Below are 13,470 nucleotides of genomic sequence, written 5' to 3'. Positions count from 1 at the left end.
ACTTAGCGACGGTTGACGGGGTTCGGTCCGTAAGGGTGGGCGAGAGGGTCGAAGGGGTTGCTGCACCATGCGGCCAGTAATGGCTACGTATATATAGAAGGTTCTTTACAAGGCGACGAGATAAGCTCTCATTGGCGACCGAAGCGTAATCACTACGGCTTCCTGAAATAGCCTGAACCTTCACCCCCTCTCATCCCCACTTCGATCTTGTCGTTTCCCTTTCCTGGGATCCTTGGCAGAGGAAGCTCGATCGGTTTTGAAGGGTGCTCATGAACGCGTCACTGTCATTGATCCTTCGACTTTCGATATTTTGTCGTAGCACCGTCGCGTTACATTTTTCTACCCTTATAAGCCTCTTTGAAGATTGCCTTTTTCTTATGTACGGAAGCAGGTCCTTATTTCATAGATAACTGCTGCGATTTTTAGGAAATTACGTTGGAGGAACTTCGAAATTTTGTTTCCTTCAAACTAAGAGAAGTGGTCCTTCTCTCTTACCAATACCAATATTTTCATAATTACTTTTTCAACTTTTAATTACTGACCTCCTACTAACGAGTCAACCAATACCGGAAGAAAGTCGAGTTTGTTTCATTAGCCCGTCGGTGTGTCAAACCGTCCTGCCACCCCTCACCCTCTTATAAATTTTGAAGAAGTTTAATTCCGCGTAATTGCCCAAGTTTTCGCCGTAGCCTGCGGCCGAGGAAACAGCCAGCTGTTCAAGGAACACGATGAGAACGCAGAAAAGCGTGGAGCCGAAAAAAAAACTTTCTTAAGACACAGACTTTTTAAAGTCACCCATAACGCCGGGGCTTCTTTTCCAAACGATCGTTATTTACTTTACCATGAGCAAGAAAAACAGTTCATCAGAGGTCGAATAAGGGTAGTAGAAGGGACGGTGTCTGGTTGGAAAAAGTGGTCTGCTGTTCGATCGAATCGACGACATTTTGATTTATGACTTGAAAATGGAAATCTCGCGTTGGGATCCGCTCTCTGCTGAGTCTCGCGGGATAACCGAGTTTTTCACCGCAAGTTGAAACACCGACGAGTTGATATTCGACAGTTTTTTCGATCGACGAATAACAGGCAAAGAATTCTCTTTAAATTAGCGATTGAAGAGAATTAGAAAAAAAAATCCCGATCAAATTATTCAGAGGCGTTGGAAACGTGACTTATCTGGTGCAAAGCCGGAAACGTGGCTTGACACGGTTGCTGTCGACACGTTGCCCCAAGAAAAGCATATTTCCCAGGAAGGAAAAGAACACGGGCGATAACAGAATCCAATTAGCCGGCACTCGTGGGTGCAGTGGTTTCTTCTGGGACTTCAGAGGCCGGGGTCGGCTTGTTAAATGTAAGTCGGTGGCTTTGCGAGGGTTACTCCTTCAACTTTCACCCTGCATCGTTGTGAAACCGGGTTCGATGAAGGGAACAAATAAAATTCACCTTTCTCCGTGTCTTTTCTCCCAAAACCTTGATATTGCCTCGAGTTATTGCTTACCATTCGACGTCAGCGAAACGAAGAAGAAAGAACAAAAGGAGAACGCGTGCTTATGCAGCGTTTTCAAGAAAAGACGGTGGAAGTTGACCTCGTTAATGAAAGATCGGCCACGCAGAATACAATCGTACCACTGAAAGCTTATTACGTCAATCCCAGCCTTTATTACCCACGGGGATTTATAGCACACACTTCGATAACGAGGAGACCGAACATTGGAACGTTTATTCAACACGTTCCCCGGGTATAATGCATTTCTTGTGTACCTTGAGCTCTCGTAATCGTTTCGTCGTGTATATTTGGCAAAAAGATCTGGAGGATCATCCGTCGTTGTCGCTGAAATTCGTAAACTTGTCGTCTCTGTGATAAACGTGCAGGTTATGCAAATAAAAAGAATAAAGGACGGGTTGAAAACTGAGAGGAAATAACAAATAGCTTTTGAAGAGATACATAGCAGGTTTATTGTAAACATTCGTTCGTTGACATAATTCTTTATTTTGCCATTCAAACGTTTCCCCGGTATAGTTTCGGGTAATCGGAGAATCTAAATATCGCCGGTGTTTCGAGGCACGGTTTATTCCCGAAGGTTCGTAAAATGAACAAAGCAACATCGGGAGAGCGTTGAATAATTTATCGGTCCAGGCTAACCGCGTCTGTACGATATACATCTGGCGCAGCAACTGGGCTTTCCGTTTGTGATTGGTAAATGTCATACGTCGCCTGATTGCATTCGGTTTCAGGAAGTTGGCCGAAGGAGCGAGAAGGATCGGCAAGGGAAAGCTGAAGTCCAATCAATAGTCTGTGATGAACGGTCCAACAGCTATTGGCACAGCACCGATGGCGTATAGACGTTCAGGGCTGTTCTATGAATTATTTAGCGTTAGCCAAGTGGCCCTCGGTGTATTTACCCTCAAACCGAGGCGGGTTGCATAGCGTTCGGGAAGTTCGCTTGATTTCACTTCCCTAATCTATCGTTCCTATCAGTGTCAAATGGCGTGACTGGTGTCGTTTCTTCGGTCGAATTCACTGGACATTCGAACTTGAATTCGAACGACGATCAGTTTCGAATTTCTGACAGGTTTTATGGATTGAACTTGGGAGATTTTCTGGAAAGAAAGTTTCATATTGAATAGTTTTGCAATTGTTTGCAATATGTACATTCACTGTTTCCAACAACCAAAACTATGCACCTATTCTGGAAAATTACACAGTTGTACCTCGTACAGAAGGTAGTCCTTCTGTTTGGTTTCATTCGAAGCTAAACAAATACCCATCCAAGTTTAGATTAAAGATGAAACGTAAGTGGATCCAGAATCTATTGTAGATCCTTTAATAAAGCGGGTATTTGGTATTAGGCGCATCTACGGTTCAAACTATTCGGAAATCTCGGTTGACTTGGCCCCTTGACCTATCGCTTTTCTCGGTATCAAACGCCACAACTTGCCACGCTCTGTTACCCCGACAAAATCAATCTCCGCGACTCGAACCTCCCTTTCCAGCTACGATCGCGTAAAATGGACCGTGGAAATGAGTTCTTTGCTGTATCTGACGGTCCTTCAACGTTTCATTCCATAAAATTACCGCTGGTTTCTGTACAAACGATGACAAATACGTGCAATAAGAAAATGCAAAGAATAAGTAATGAACAAGGGAACTTCTAGGACCTGAGGCTACTTGATACATATTTTAATAATTTACTCGTTTAAAAAGTTTAAAAGGGGTGAAATTTGTTGACATAGTAAATGGACTGCTGTAGCCCCTCTGAAACCTCCTTTGATTCAATACTGCTCTTAATTGAAGGGTTAGCAAAGTAACCGAAGTCGAAAGTTTTGCCACAATGAACCCTAACGAACACCGGTGAAAATCAGGCTTGTCATCGTCGCGAAGGTCGTCGGCTCGACGCAATCTCCGTCCAATCAAATGGCAAACACTGGCCTCGTAGAGAGCTGGTACGTCGGTGAGGACCGTTTCCGCGAGCCGCGTACTTCCATATGCAAATTGCACGCTACGACCTAGCACGTCGCGCAGCGAAATCGAATCAATATTGCATTAGGAAGGCCGGATGCTACTGCGATCCGAGCACGGACCTCTATTCTAGTGAATAAATTATGCCGAAGAGCACAGCCTACCCACTCTCCCTGCAGCTTTTGATAAACGCGCTTCCCACCACTCCAGGCCGGTTACCCTCAAATTTTTGATGGCCTAGCCCGCGGTTTTCCACGAATATTTCATCCGGCAACCGCGGACCCGTATTCTGTCACGGGAGAGACCGTTTTCCTGAATCGGTTTCCTGGTAAAATCGATGGAACTATGAAATTTCGTAAAAACTCACCCCCTTGTTACGATATTCGATAATTCCTATTCAGAAACATTCGCCTTTAAAATTCAGTTGCCAGAGAATTATCAGTTTTATGATAACAGTATCATTTTTTAAATTTATTATATTGGGAACAATATAATTACCAGTTCTATTTAGTAACAAAATGTAACACGTGTAATTCTCACGATCAGCTCCCGGAAGTTTGCCTGCCAGCTGAAAACATTCCTGGAAATCGTTTAACGAGAGTCGATAGTTTGCAAAAGCTGCTGGCTATTTGCATAGTTTCTCTCGCGTGTAAACAATACACACGATCGTAATATAGGTTCGGTTAGCCGCTGCCAGTCGAAGCACTCTTGTAATTCCCGGTGTTGATGCAAATTTTATGCGGTTCTCTAAGTTACCTAAGTTTTACGTCCGCGTGTTAATTGGTTTGCCAGTCCGTTGACGAGCAAACTTCGCGACATCGTTTAGAACTTCTTTTCTTTTCTGTAGAAAAGTTTTTTCTTCTGCTGTCGAACCGGACAAACTTTTTAATTTAATTTATGGATGGAGGATTCTATGAAATATCTGAGTTAATTACCTTAGGTTCGCGACACATTGAAAGTGGTTCTTTTTTTCTAAATATTTATCGCCGATTTAGAATAATGGGGTGAAAATCGTGGGAATCATGAAATTATTGGCATCCTTACGCCATTATGATGATATATTATGGACGAACGAGCGATGTGATTGCTATTAGCAAGGTACCAGAAAGAGGATCGTAATTACGGCCAGGGTGGGATGGTTCGTTACTGTTAGAACCGCGATTAATTGGACGAATTTGCGGATCAGTGGAGCGGATGCTTGCGTGGCATTAAATGGGTTCGCCGTCGTTTCCATCATCGTAACTGGATACTTTGCATTGCTATTAAGGATATAATATTAATTTCCTTCGTTGCATCTTGGAACAATTTATGAGCCTCGTAGCTGGCTTACAATCTGAACGGCCAATTACTTGGCTTATAAAGAGAGATTAGCGATCATTATCTTACTCATAGCAGTGTTAATAAATTATTCTATTTGTTAAATGGTACTTTGATCCTAAAATTGATTTTACTATAAATAACACAATGTTAGGTCATTTCTAATGACAAAAGAATGAAATGAAATTTATGCTTCTTACAAAATTTTCTCCTATCTCTTTCAAAGTGCTGCTAAAATTTTCAACAATTTGATAAAACCACAAATTGCAATAATAAATCTCATTATCGTGTCGTATCGCGGTTGCTCGAGCGTACGCGTATATTTCGCTCCCGCCACAAGGGAGGGAAAAATAATGCCGATAAATTCACGTGATAAGTCAGCATAGAAAAGTAATTAGCAATAAATCCTCGCGGTCTGATGTATAACGCGTTTCGTTTTCTTCGCACGTCGCTGAATAACGCTTGACACGATTTCCAGCAAATGTGAAACGCATCGAGATCTGTCAACGTACATTAAACATTGCTACTTTTAAATAACACATTATGATAATTTAAGAAAATAAATAAAATAGTAGATGTCTAACTACTGATTTCTTTTTAATTAAAAATTAATTTCATTCATTTTCTATAGCAAAATTGGAAAGAATTGTCTTCCAAATTTTTGTGAAATTATAAAATTAAAAGATTCGCCTGAATTTTATAATATTTAATAATTTAAAATTATTTTATTTTATTTCTAAATTACTTCTAATATTAATATCGTCAAAATAAAAAATCTCTGTTTCCCCTATATCACCATTATCTCTAGGAAAGCCTGATTTGATCACGAGTGTATCATGCGACTATATATCGCTATGTAGTAAAATAACGCATGCAATAGAATACTGGAATTGCTTTTCTTCGAATATATTCGTCGTGGGGCGTGTAATATACGAAAAGATTTATCAAGCTTGACTCAGCGTCGCTTGAACTTCTTGCTGTGCATTTGTACGACGCAAGCATGCTCTGATTCAGTGGCTGAACTGAAATGTTATTGAATCTATGATCGCTCAGGTTGACTTTCTAAAGTATAAATCTCTTTTCGATCAAAGGAAACATATCGGTAAACGTTCAGGTACCATTTCAAATTTTCTCTATAAAATACTTAACGTTTCTATCGTTAATAATCTCGAAATCCTCCTAGACGATATCAAACCTCGAAATTGAAAATTTTCATCAAAATGCTCGTTTGCGAGATAGTTTGACCATGTACCATAACGAATTGGTATTGTTTGATCGGAGAACAGAGCCGGTTATTAAAGCGAAGACCGAGCCGAACGATAATTAACGCTCGTCATGAAAATGAAACGGATGCCGCACAAGCATCCACGGCTAGAGGGTGGATAATAACGTTACACTGTACGTGCGTGTGCATTGGCCACCATTGGCGCAGAACAGTCGTTTGTGATAAATTCATTCGTTATTTCCGGCTGGGCTGTGCACGGTTCGGGGACGAGCTGTAGCGTCGGAATTAGCTGACCGAAAACTGGTCCTCCGTAACGCGAAGCGGAGCAGCGAAAAATTTCACCCGCCTGGGGAAAGCTTGCTGGGAGTATCGTTTAATCGTCAAACGCACAAACAATCACTTTTTTTGTTTTTCAACAGTATTAGTTTTGGCCGGATGTGGGTGTAAAATGAATACTACAGTAGCGTAACTAGAGGATCAAAAGAAGCCTATAATAAAAATCCTGTTTTTTGAAAATGAATATTTGTAAAAATTTCAGACAACGTTGTTAGAAATAAATGTTTTTACCCCGTCTCATCTATTGGGCAATTATGGCTGCGCCACTGCTCTACTCGGTACTTACTATAACGCGTCTGATCACGCAAGTAGAATGAAGTGGAACGTGATCAGACGCGTAAAGTAGAAATCGGTGGAGTTGCGATAAGTAGAACGATGCGGGATATGGTCAGACGCGTGGAATCACGATAGAAAGGTGAAACGTGATCAAATAAACAGAACGGTGCGGTGGCTGATGAAAATGGGGTGTGAACACGAAAGGAATATAACTTGAGAAATATTACAATTGTGGGGATTTTAAAAATAAGAAGAAAAATTATTAATTTTTACAAATTTCATTCATTCCGTGCATTGTAAATTTAGGAATTTAGAGACAAGAATCAAATTTTTAATCAACATGATTTTTGTTACATGGCATTGCACTATGCATCGTTTTAAAATGTCTCCTTTTTCTAAAAATCATTTAAACCGCCAATTCAGAAATGATGCTTTTACTGGTAAACAATGGCCTTCGAATAAGATTGATTCATGGATGAATATCCATCTCCATGTGCATGGCCGATATAAGGCGATGGAAACGAGTAGAACGAAAGACCTTTCGCATGGAAATGAATCGCGATCGAGACCGAAGTGGCTCCCATTTATCGACAGAAAGCCGGCGCATAGATCGGGGTAATAATTTTGAAAAATTGCTACGTTCCCTGAGCTCAGGCTGAGATTTCAGCGCATAAATCGTGCTCGTTCCTGGATTTTCCGTGATGTATCGGTGTTTGCAAGTGTTCCCCGAGAGACATTAGAATCGTATATTCTCGTAACATTGATACAGAATGGCTACACCTTTCTAAAACCTCATGTTTTATGGTATTTTTATTTCCTCTTTTTCCGATTTCACTGAGAAATTATTTCATTCCTAATTGAACGGTCTGTATTGATTTATTCCTTGTCAATTGGAATTGTAAAAAGGTATCGATCGATGTAAAGATATCGGTTTACAATAAGCGTTTAGGTTCGATTTTACGATCACTCCCGGTTCAATTGCCTAGCTCGTTTCATATCGGATAGAACAGGGACGCGTTGATAAGAAACGGCTCGATCGTAATTGGAACAACGCGATCCAGCGCAGCTGGCTAACTGTGCGTAGAATTAGTATTCCGTGTTCGCGTGGCCAATGGTTAGATCCAATTTAATGTTCCGCCTCGCTCCTTGGATTTCAGATCTGGACACGATGTTATATGGATACACGAACAACATATACGTGCTGGACCACACACCTGAATCCCTGCCGGTGAGTAGAATTCAGTTAAGCTTGTTACTCGCGACTATGTTTCTGCACATTCCCATTTAAATCAATTTTTATAAAATTTCAAAAACGAAATCGCTAAATTGGATTGCATGCTACAGAAACATTCCTTAAAAATTCAGCAGAATCAAGAGTATTAAAATAAAATGTTCAGCCTCTGAATTCACCCAACTATTCTGTTCTTTCTCTTCAAATTTGACGACCTAGAATCAGTCGCTTTCAGGCGAAACATTGTTAAAAATTTACCAAGTACCGACATTTAACGAAGCCTCGATAAAGCTTTCAATTGATTCCGGGCAAGTTTTCCGAGTTCTAACATTCGCACTTGTTTCATACCAAACGTAAGCGGAAAACTAAACGACAGGCCAGGGAATTTAATTAAATTCACTTCTATCAAATCCTTCGATCTTTGTTACCAATTAAAACTTTCAGTCGAATTTAATAATAATCAACTGAAAGGGACATTTCCTGCGGCGAATACGCAGTTCGAAAATTTCTGGATAAATGGAATCGATCGGTTCGCAGTATTAACGATGTGAAAACTAAAGAGAGAAAATGAGAGAGAAATAAAAGCAACGTGTATCGAACGAGCCAGTGAAACGAATTGCTCCTGCCTTTGGAAGAGAAAAAAACTACATTAACTGGATAATTGCACGGATATAGAGGGCAATTCCATGGTCCGTGGTTCTGATAAAAATGAACCTGTCAACTTTGAGTGCTTCTCGTTTCATTTAACACCATCTGTTTTACTGGTTGATTAATCGTTGGGTACTGTTTGCATGTAACTGTTCGTCCAGTGAAATAAACCAAAAGAAACCAACCATAGATTCCCAAAACCAAAATTTTTTATTAAAAGCCACATATGGTCAAAATTACTTCATTAACAGAAGGGTGGATAATTAATAACTTTGAGTATCATCATAAGAGACACAGTAAAAAGACCAGAAAAGACTTGACGACTCGTCTTCAATAATAGTCGTTCGTAGTAGTTTATTATTTAGTTATTTAAGAAGATAAAATATTATTAAGAAAATTGTCACAAACAATTCTAAATACCTAATCTAAACGTAATCTAAAACTCACTTTTTTAATGATATTTTACCTTTCTAAATGACCTTTTTCATTAGTTGTCTCTCGGTTTGCAGGTTCGTTTGATCTCAACAATTCCGACACATCTATCTATTTATGCGTGTCCTCATGAATCAAACGTGCGTGGGTGTATATGTTCGTGTGTGGGTATATCGTTATTCGAGATGTGTACAGAGACGCTTCGTGTACCGTGTACACAAGACCGAATGTAATTTGCAGCAGTCTCGCGGGGGGATCTTGATTCCGCGGTGACATAGACATTGAATATCCGGCATCTCACTATGGCGAATTGAATCGATCAATCAGTCACGTTCACGGTAATTAAGTTGTTGGTAGAAATGTTTACTAGATGATTGAAACAGGTTGCATATTTTTAGAGTATTTCTAAGTCTTCTCTTGATTTTTCCTGCTAAAATGACCATCCACGTGATCTATGTACGGGCAGCTGTTAGAAAATTAATTTCTTTTCGAGGTGATAATTACCCTAATCTTATCAAATTACTCCTTAAATTCGCGTAAAACACAATCGTTGCTGCACGAAACATCAGATTCTCTGGCTAACAAGAAACTTCCATCAACGTTTCGCGGATTTCGATCGGAATTCCTCTCGCATTTCCCGCGTGGTGGAAATTTCCAAGAAGAAGACCGGTGTTAACTTGTCGTTTCCAGCGTGCTATTTATCAGCGTCGGAACAGAGGAGGAAAGTTCACTGGTTGCTGGAAATACGAGTGGAGAGAACAAGAGACTGGATATGTCTCCCAAGGGAATATCCTGAACTCTGTCTAGCCGTGCACTCGGTACATCGAATCAGGTTTCTCTGCTTGTTGTCTCTCAGCATCTGATCCCCTTGCCATTTCCTGTCCGCTCTTTTGTCTGGCGTCCACGATCCTGGCGACGACGTCTCCTTCTGGTCCCTCAGCCACAACAGAAATAAAGATTCGACCAATTGGCCAATGGAGAAAGGACCCCTTTGATCGGGAAAATGATTCTCTGTCGTCGACATTCTTCTCTGGATCAATGCTACCGGTTAATCGTTCCCTTTGATCAAACTGATTTCAGTTGGATATGGAATTCAATCGATGGATAATTTTTTATCAAACCAGGAGCTTCAAATTCTTCCATGAATTTTTCCTGGTAACAGTTTGCAATCAATTGGATGTTTGGATATGAAATTGAATCGATGGATAATTTTGATATTAAACCAGGTGCTTCGAAATTTCCATGAATTTATTTTGACAATAATTTGCAATCAATTTATTTTCACCCAGTATTTCAGCCAGCTCGAATTTTTCCATCAACGTTTTCCAATTATTAAAAAAATAGTTGGATTAAGTCCTGCTGTATAATAGAAGGAAAAGTTTCTTCGGTGAAACTGATCCCGACAGTTTCGCGTTAAAAACTCGGCAAAGTTTCAGGATCCTTTGGTCGGTACGAATTACCGTTTCGGGTATGTTTTTTCTCGTCGATGTGTTCCCAACACGTCCCGACTAATCGTGCTTGTTCAGAAACGCCAACGGAATCGCTGACGGTCTCATGAAACTTAAATCAACGCCAAGAAGTTTGTCCCACCGTGACCTAAACTTTGACCAGACCACCAAATATTAACTCTTTTCGCTAAAAGAAGAATTTCTTTTTCTTTCTTTTTGCCATGAAACGAAAAGAAACTTCACGCCAGTTCAGTCCTGCATTGTAAAAAAAAAGTTGAATTTGGTTGTGCTATTCAATTAGATTATTGCAAAATGATTAAATTAATTTTATTCTTTTCTTTTCATCATTACCTTAACTTTTCCATGGGAATTCAGCTGAAAATCTATCCTCGACTAGTGAGAAATCGTTGGAAAGCACTTAGCGAACAGGTGCAAGGAATAAAACGCCCGAAACTGCGAGCTATCCACCGTCCACTCGATTTCCTTCGCGATTCTTCGGATCTTTTTCGAGAAAACATTGGAGCAACCGTTAAGCGGTACCTTTCGAAGTAGCAAGCTGTTCCTCGAGGAGGCTTTCGCGTTACAAAACAGTCTGTAAGCGTACTTCTTGCTTATCATGGACGTTTACGGTCGGTAATAGTTCGAAAGTCTCCGCCTCGAGGCGAAAAGGTTTTCAACCAGGTATTTTCCGAGAGTTTCACGATTGCGTCGAGATTCGGCAGGTGAAATCGTTCTGTTGTCGATAAAATAATTCTACGTATCGCGTATCAATTGGTAATTTAATAATGCACGATCGACATGGATTCGTTTTATTAATTAATAAACGTAGAGAGTGGAACGATTGCTTTTTTGAATTAATAATCACCCATCTTTTTATTAACTTGTAACAAAACTGTTCAATTTCCTTCGTAATATAATATTGATGGCTGTTATTTCAGCGTCGAATTAAGGGAAAATCAAAGGGGCTTCATTATTCATTATAAACCTTCTATTTACTTCGTCAAAAGTTCCAATTTAATTTTCATTTTGCATTTCATATTATTTTCTTTGAATACATGAAACCCTTTCATTAAAAATGATACATTTACCTTTATTGCCATTGATTTTTTTTCTGACAACACCCTTCGCATTATTCTGCCCAACGCTCTATAGAAATCCTAAGGTCCACGCGCTAGTTTCTTCGCATGTTCCAATTATTTTCTTCCAGTAAAATGATCGCAGCGTTCGCGTTGCGATAGCGTTGACCGTGATCGTTTGTTTCGTACCGCAGGAACGAAGGGAGCTTTTAATGATCTGGCACCGATAATTAAGCGCGCTGTATCCCGTCACACGTGAAATCCAGTCTCCGGTAAACTGGGGGCTAGAATCCTGACACGTGATCAAGATTTTCAGCTTAGCGTTGTTAAGCGTTTCTCAACTGAGAAACCTCGGAATATTTTATAAACGCACGCGACAAATGTAAAGGAGTTTCTCAACAAATGTACCACAATTTTGATTATATCAAATACTCGGAGGAATATGGTGTATCGCAAAGCATCGTAACAGGCGTGGTAAGAAACACGAGGGAAAAAGGGTTGCTTTGTCGGGACACGTGCGAAAGCCTCGTCACGTTTCTCTTTAATAATACACCGGCGGATTTTCTTCGACTGCTTTCTCCCGGTCTGCCGAGAAAGAAAGATTCGGCACGAGGGAGCGTCGTTAGAAAATCCCTTTTTCGCCGGGAGCGTTTCCACGGGAGTGGAAAGTCTCAAAGAGTTTCCACCGATATGAAACGAATGAGACGACGGAAAGGATAGAGGCACTTGCGAGTACGTCTTACCTCGTTAAGAGAATAATGCCCTACCGGGAAAACCGACGAGAGATTCCCTGCTAGACTAACGAGAATCAACAAGCCAGATGCATGAAAGCTACTGTAGACAAGCTTAACAAAAGCCAATCAACCCTACAAAGTAGTAATGAAAAATTTTGTTCGCTTTAATTAGAAGTTTTTATTTAAATTACCTATGAATTTTTTAATTAATTAAAATTTTCAAATAATAGGGACCTTATATATTTTTTAATTAAATTGGGTAGTCGATAAAATGAAATATTTCAAAAATCAAAAATATGTAGAATTCGCATTAATTAGAATTCGTTTTTGATCGTAGGATATGGACATGCTGCAACTGTTCGCATCGCCGGCAGGTCGAGCACTATTCACAAATGACAATCGCCGGAGAGGATCGACGTCGACCTCCTCCTTGTCTCGAGAGTCCTCTTCGAGGTTGAAGAGAGGCAGAAGACCATCGGGCACAGGTACAGTTAGCGCACCAACCACACCGCCCAGGCAACGTAAATCGAGTGCGGAACTCTACAAAGAAGCCGTCGAGATACTTGGTCTTACCTGCTCCTTGACTGATAGCTGCCGATGCATCGATTGCCAGGTAGTTATCTGTCTTATCTCCAGCTTTGTATCCCTCCGAAGTTAGGTGCATCGTGATACAAGTAAAATCAAGGAGATTTCATGATTTTTATTTTATCAATTTATATATTTTTTGTTTAAAAGGTTCTGAACCCCAAAACACCATGAGAAAAGGAATAAATGTAAAGTATGGAATAGAATTTTAACCCGAATACGCGTATCTTCTAACTATCCCTCAGAAGGGATATAAAATCCCAGCAGGATCATTTCTGCCCAGCGACCTGTATAAATTGAAAAAAGAAAAAGGGATTCAATTTTCTGCCAAACCGTGTCGAATGTTTTCCATGAGCCGGTTCTAAGACCCAACGAGTAATTGCATCCATTCAGAGAACGGCGTGTACGTAGCACGCAATTCGAGGGAATCAGTGCGGATAATCTTGGAAAATTAAGCGGATATTGTCTCAAATTCAGAACTAATTGCCAAAGCTCGGCGCACCAATTATAGCCTGTAGCGAGGCATTTTCGTTGATTGGCTATTCTACCGGCAACGCGTAAATATTTCTTTGGCCCAGTTTCGAACGGGGAGCCTGTTTGATCTCGTTTCACAGTAGAAGAAAATGAAACAGAGCGAACGGAAATGGGTATACGAATTTAATTAAAAATTTTAACGCGTATCGGGTAGCCACCTCGGGTTCTTGC

The 13,470-nt window shown here is 40.4% G+C and overlaps 1 protein-coding gene across 2 annotated transcripts in view; it reads left to right on the top strand.

Moving 5' to 3' along the window:
- Positions 1-13,470, top strand: part of LOC114880389 — an 84,651-nt gene that overhangs the window by 68,360 nt on the left and 2,821 nt on the right. For both annotated transcript variants that reach the window (XM_029196346.2, XM_029196345.2), the window contains 2 exons: positions 7,769-7,839; positions 12,518-12,793. In XM_029196346.2, the coding sequence (XP_029052179.1) occupies positions 7,769-7,839; positions 12,518-12,793 (347 nt within the window). The remainder of the gene's footprint in view (positions 1-7,768; positions 7,840-12,517; positions 12,794-13,470) is intronic.

This window comes from Osmia bicornis, chromosome 14 (genome assembly GCF_907164935.1).
Source record: "Osmia bicornis bicornis chromosome 14, iOsmBic2.1, whole genome shotgun sequence".
Taxonomy (NCBI): domain Eukaryota; kingdom Metazoa; phylum Arthropoda; class Insecta; order Hymenoptera; family Megachilidae; genus Osmia; species Osmia bicornis.
Note: the sequence above shows the minus strand (reverse complement) of the source record. Positions and strands in the feature narration are given on the sequence as shown.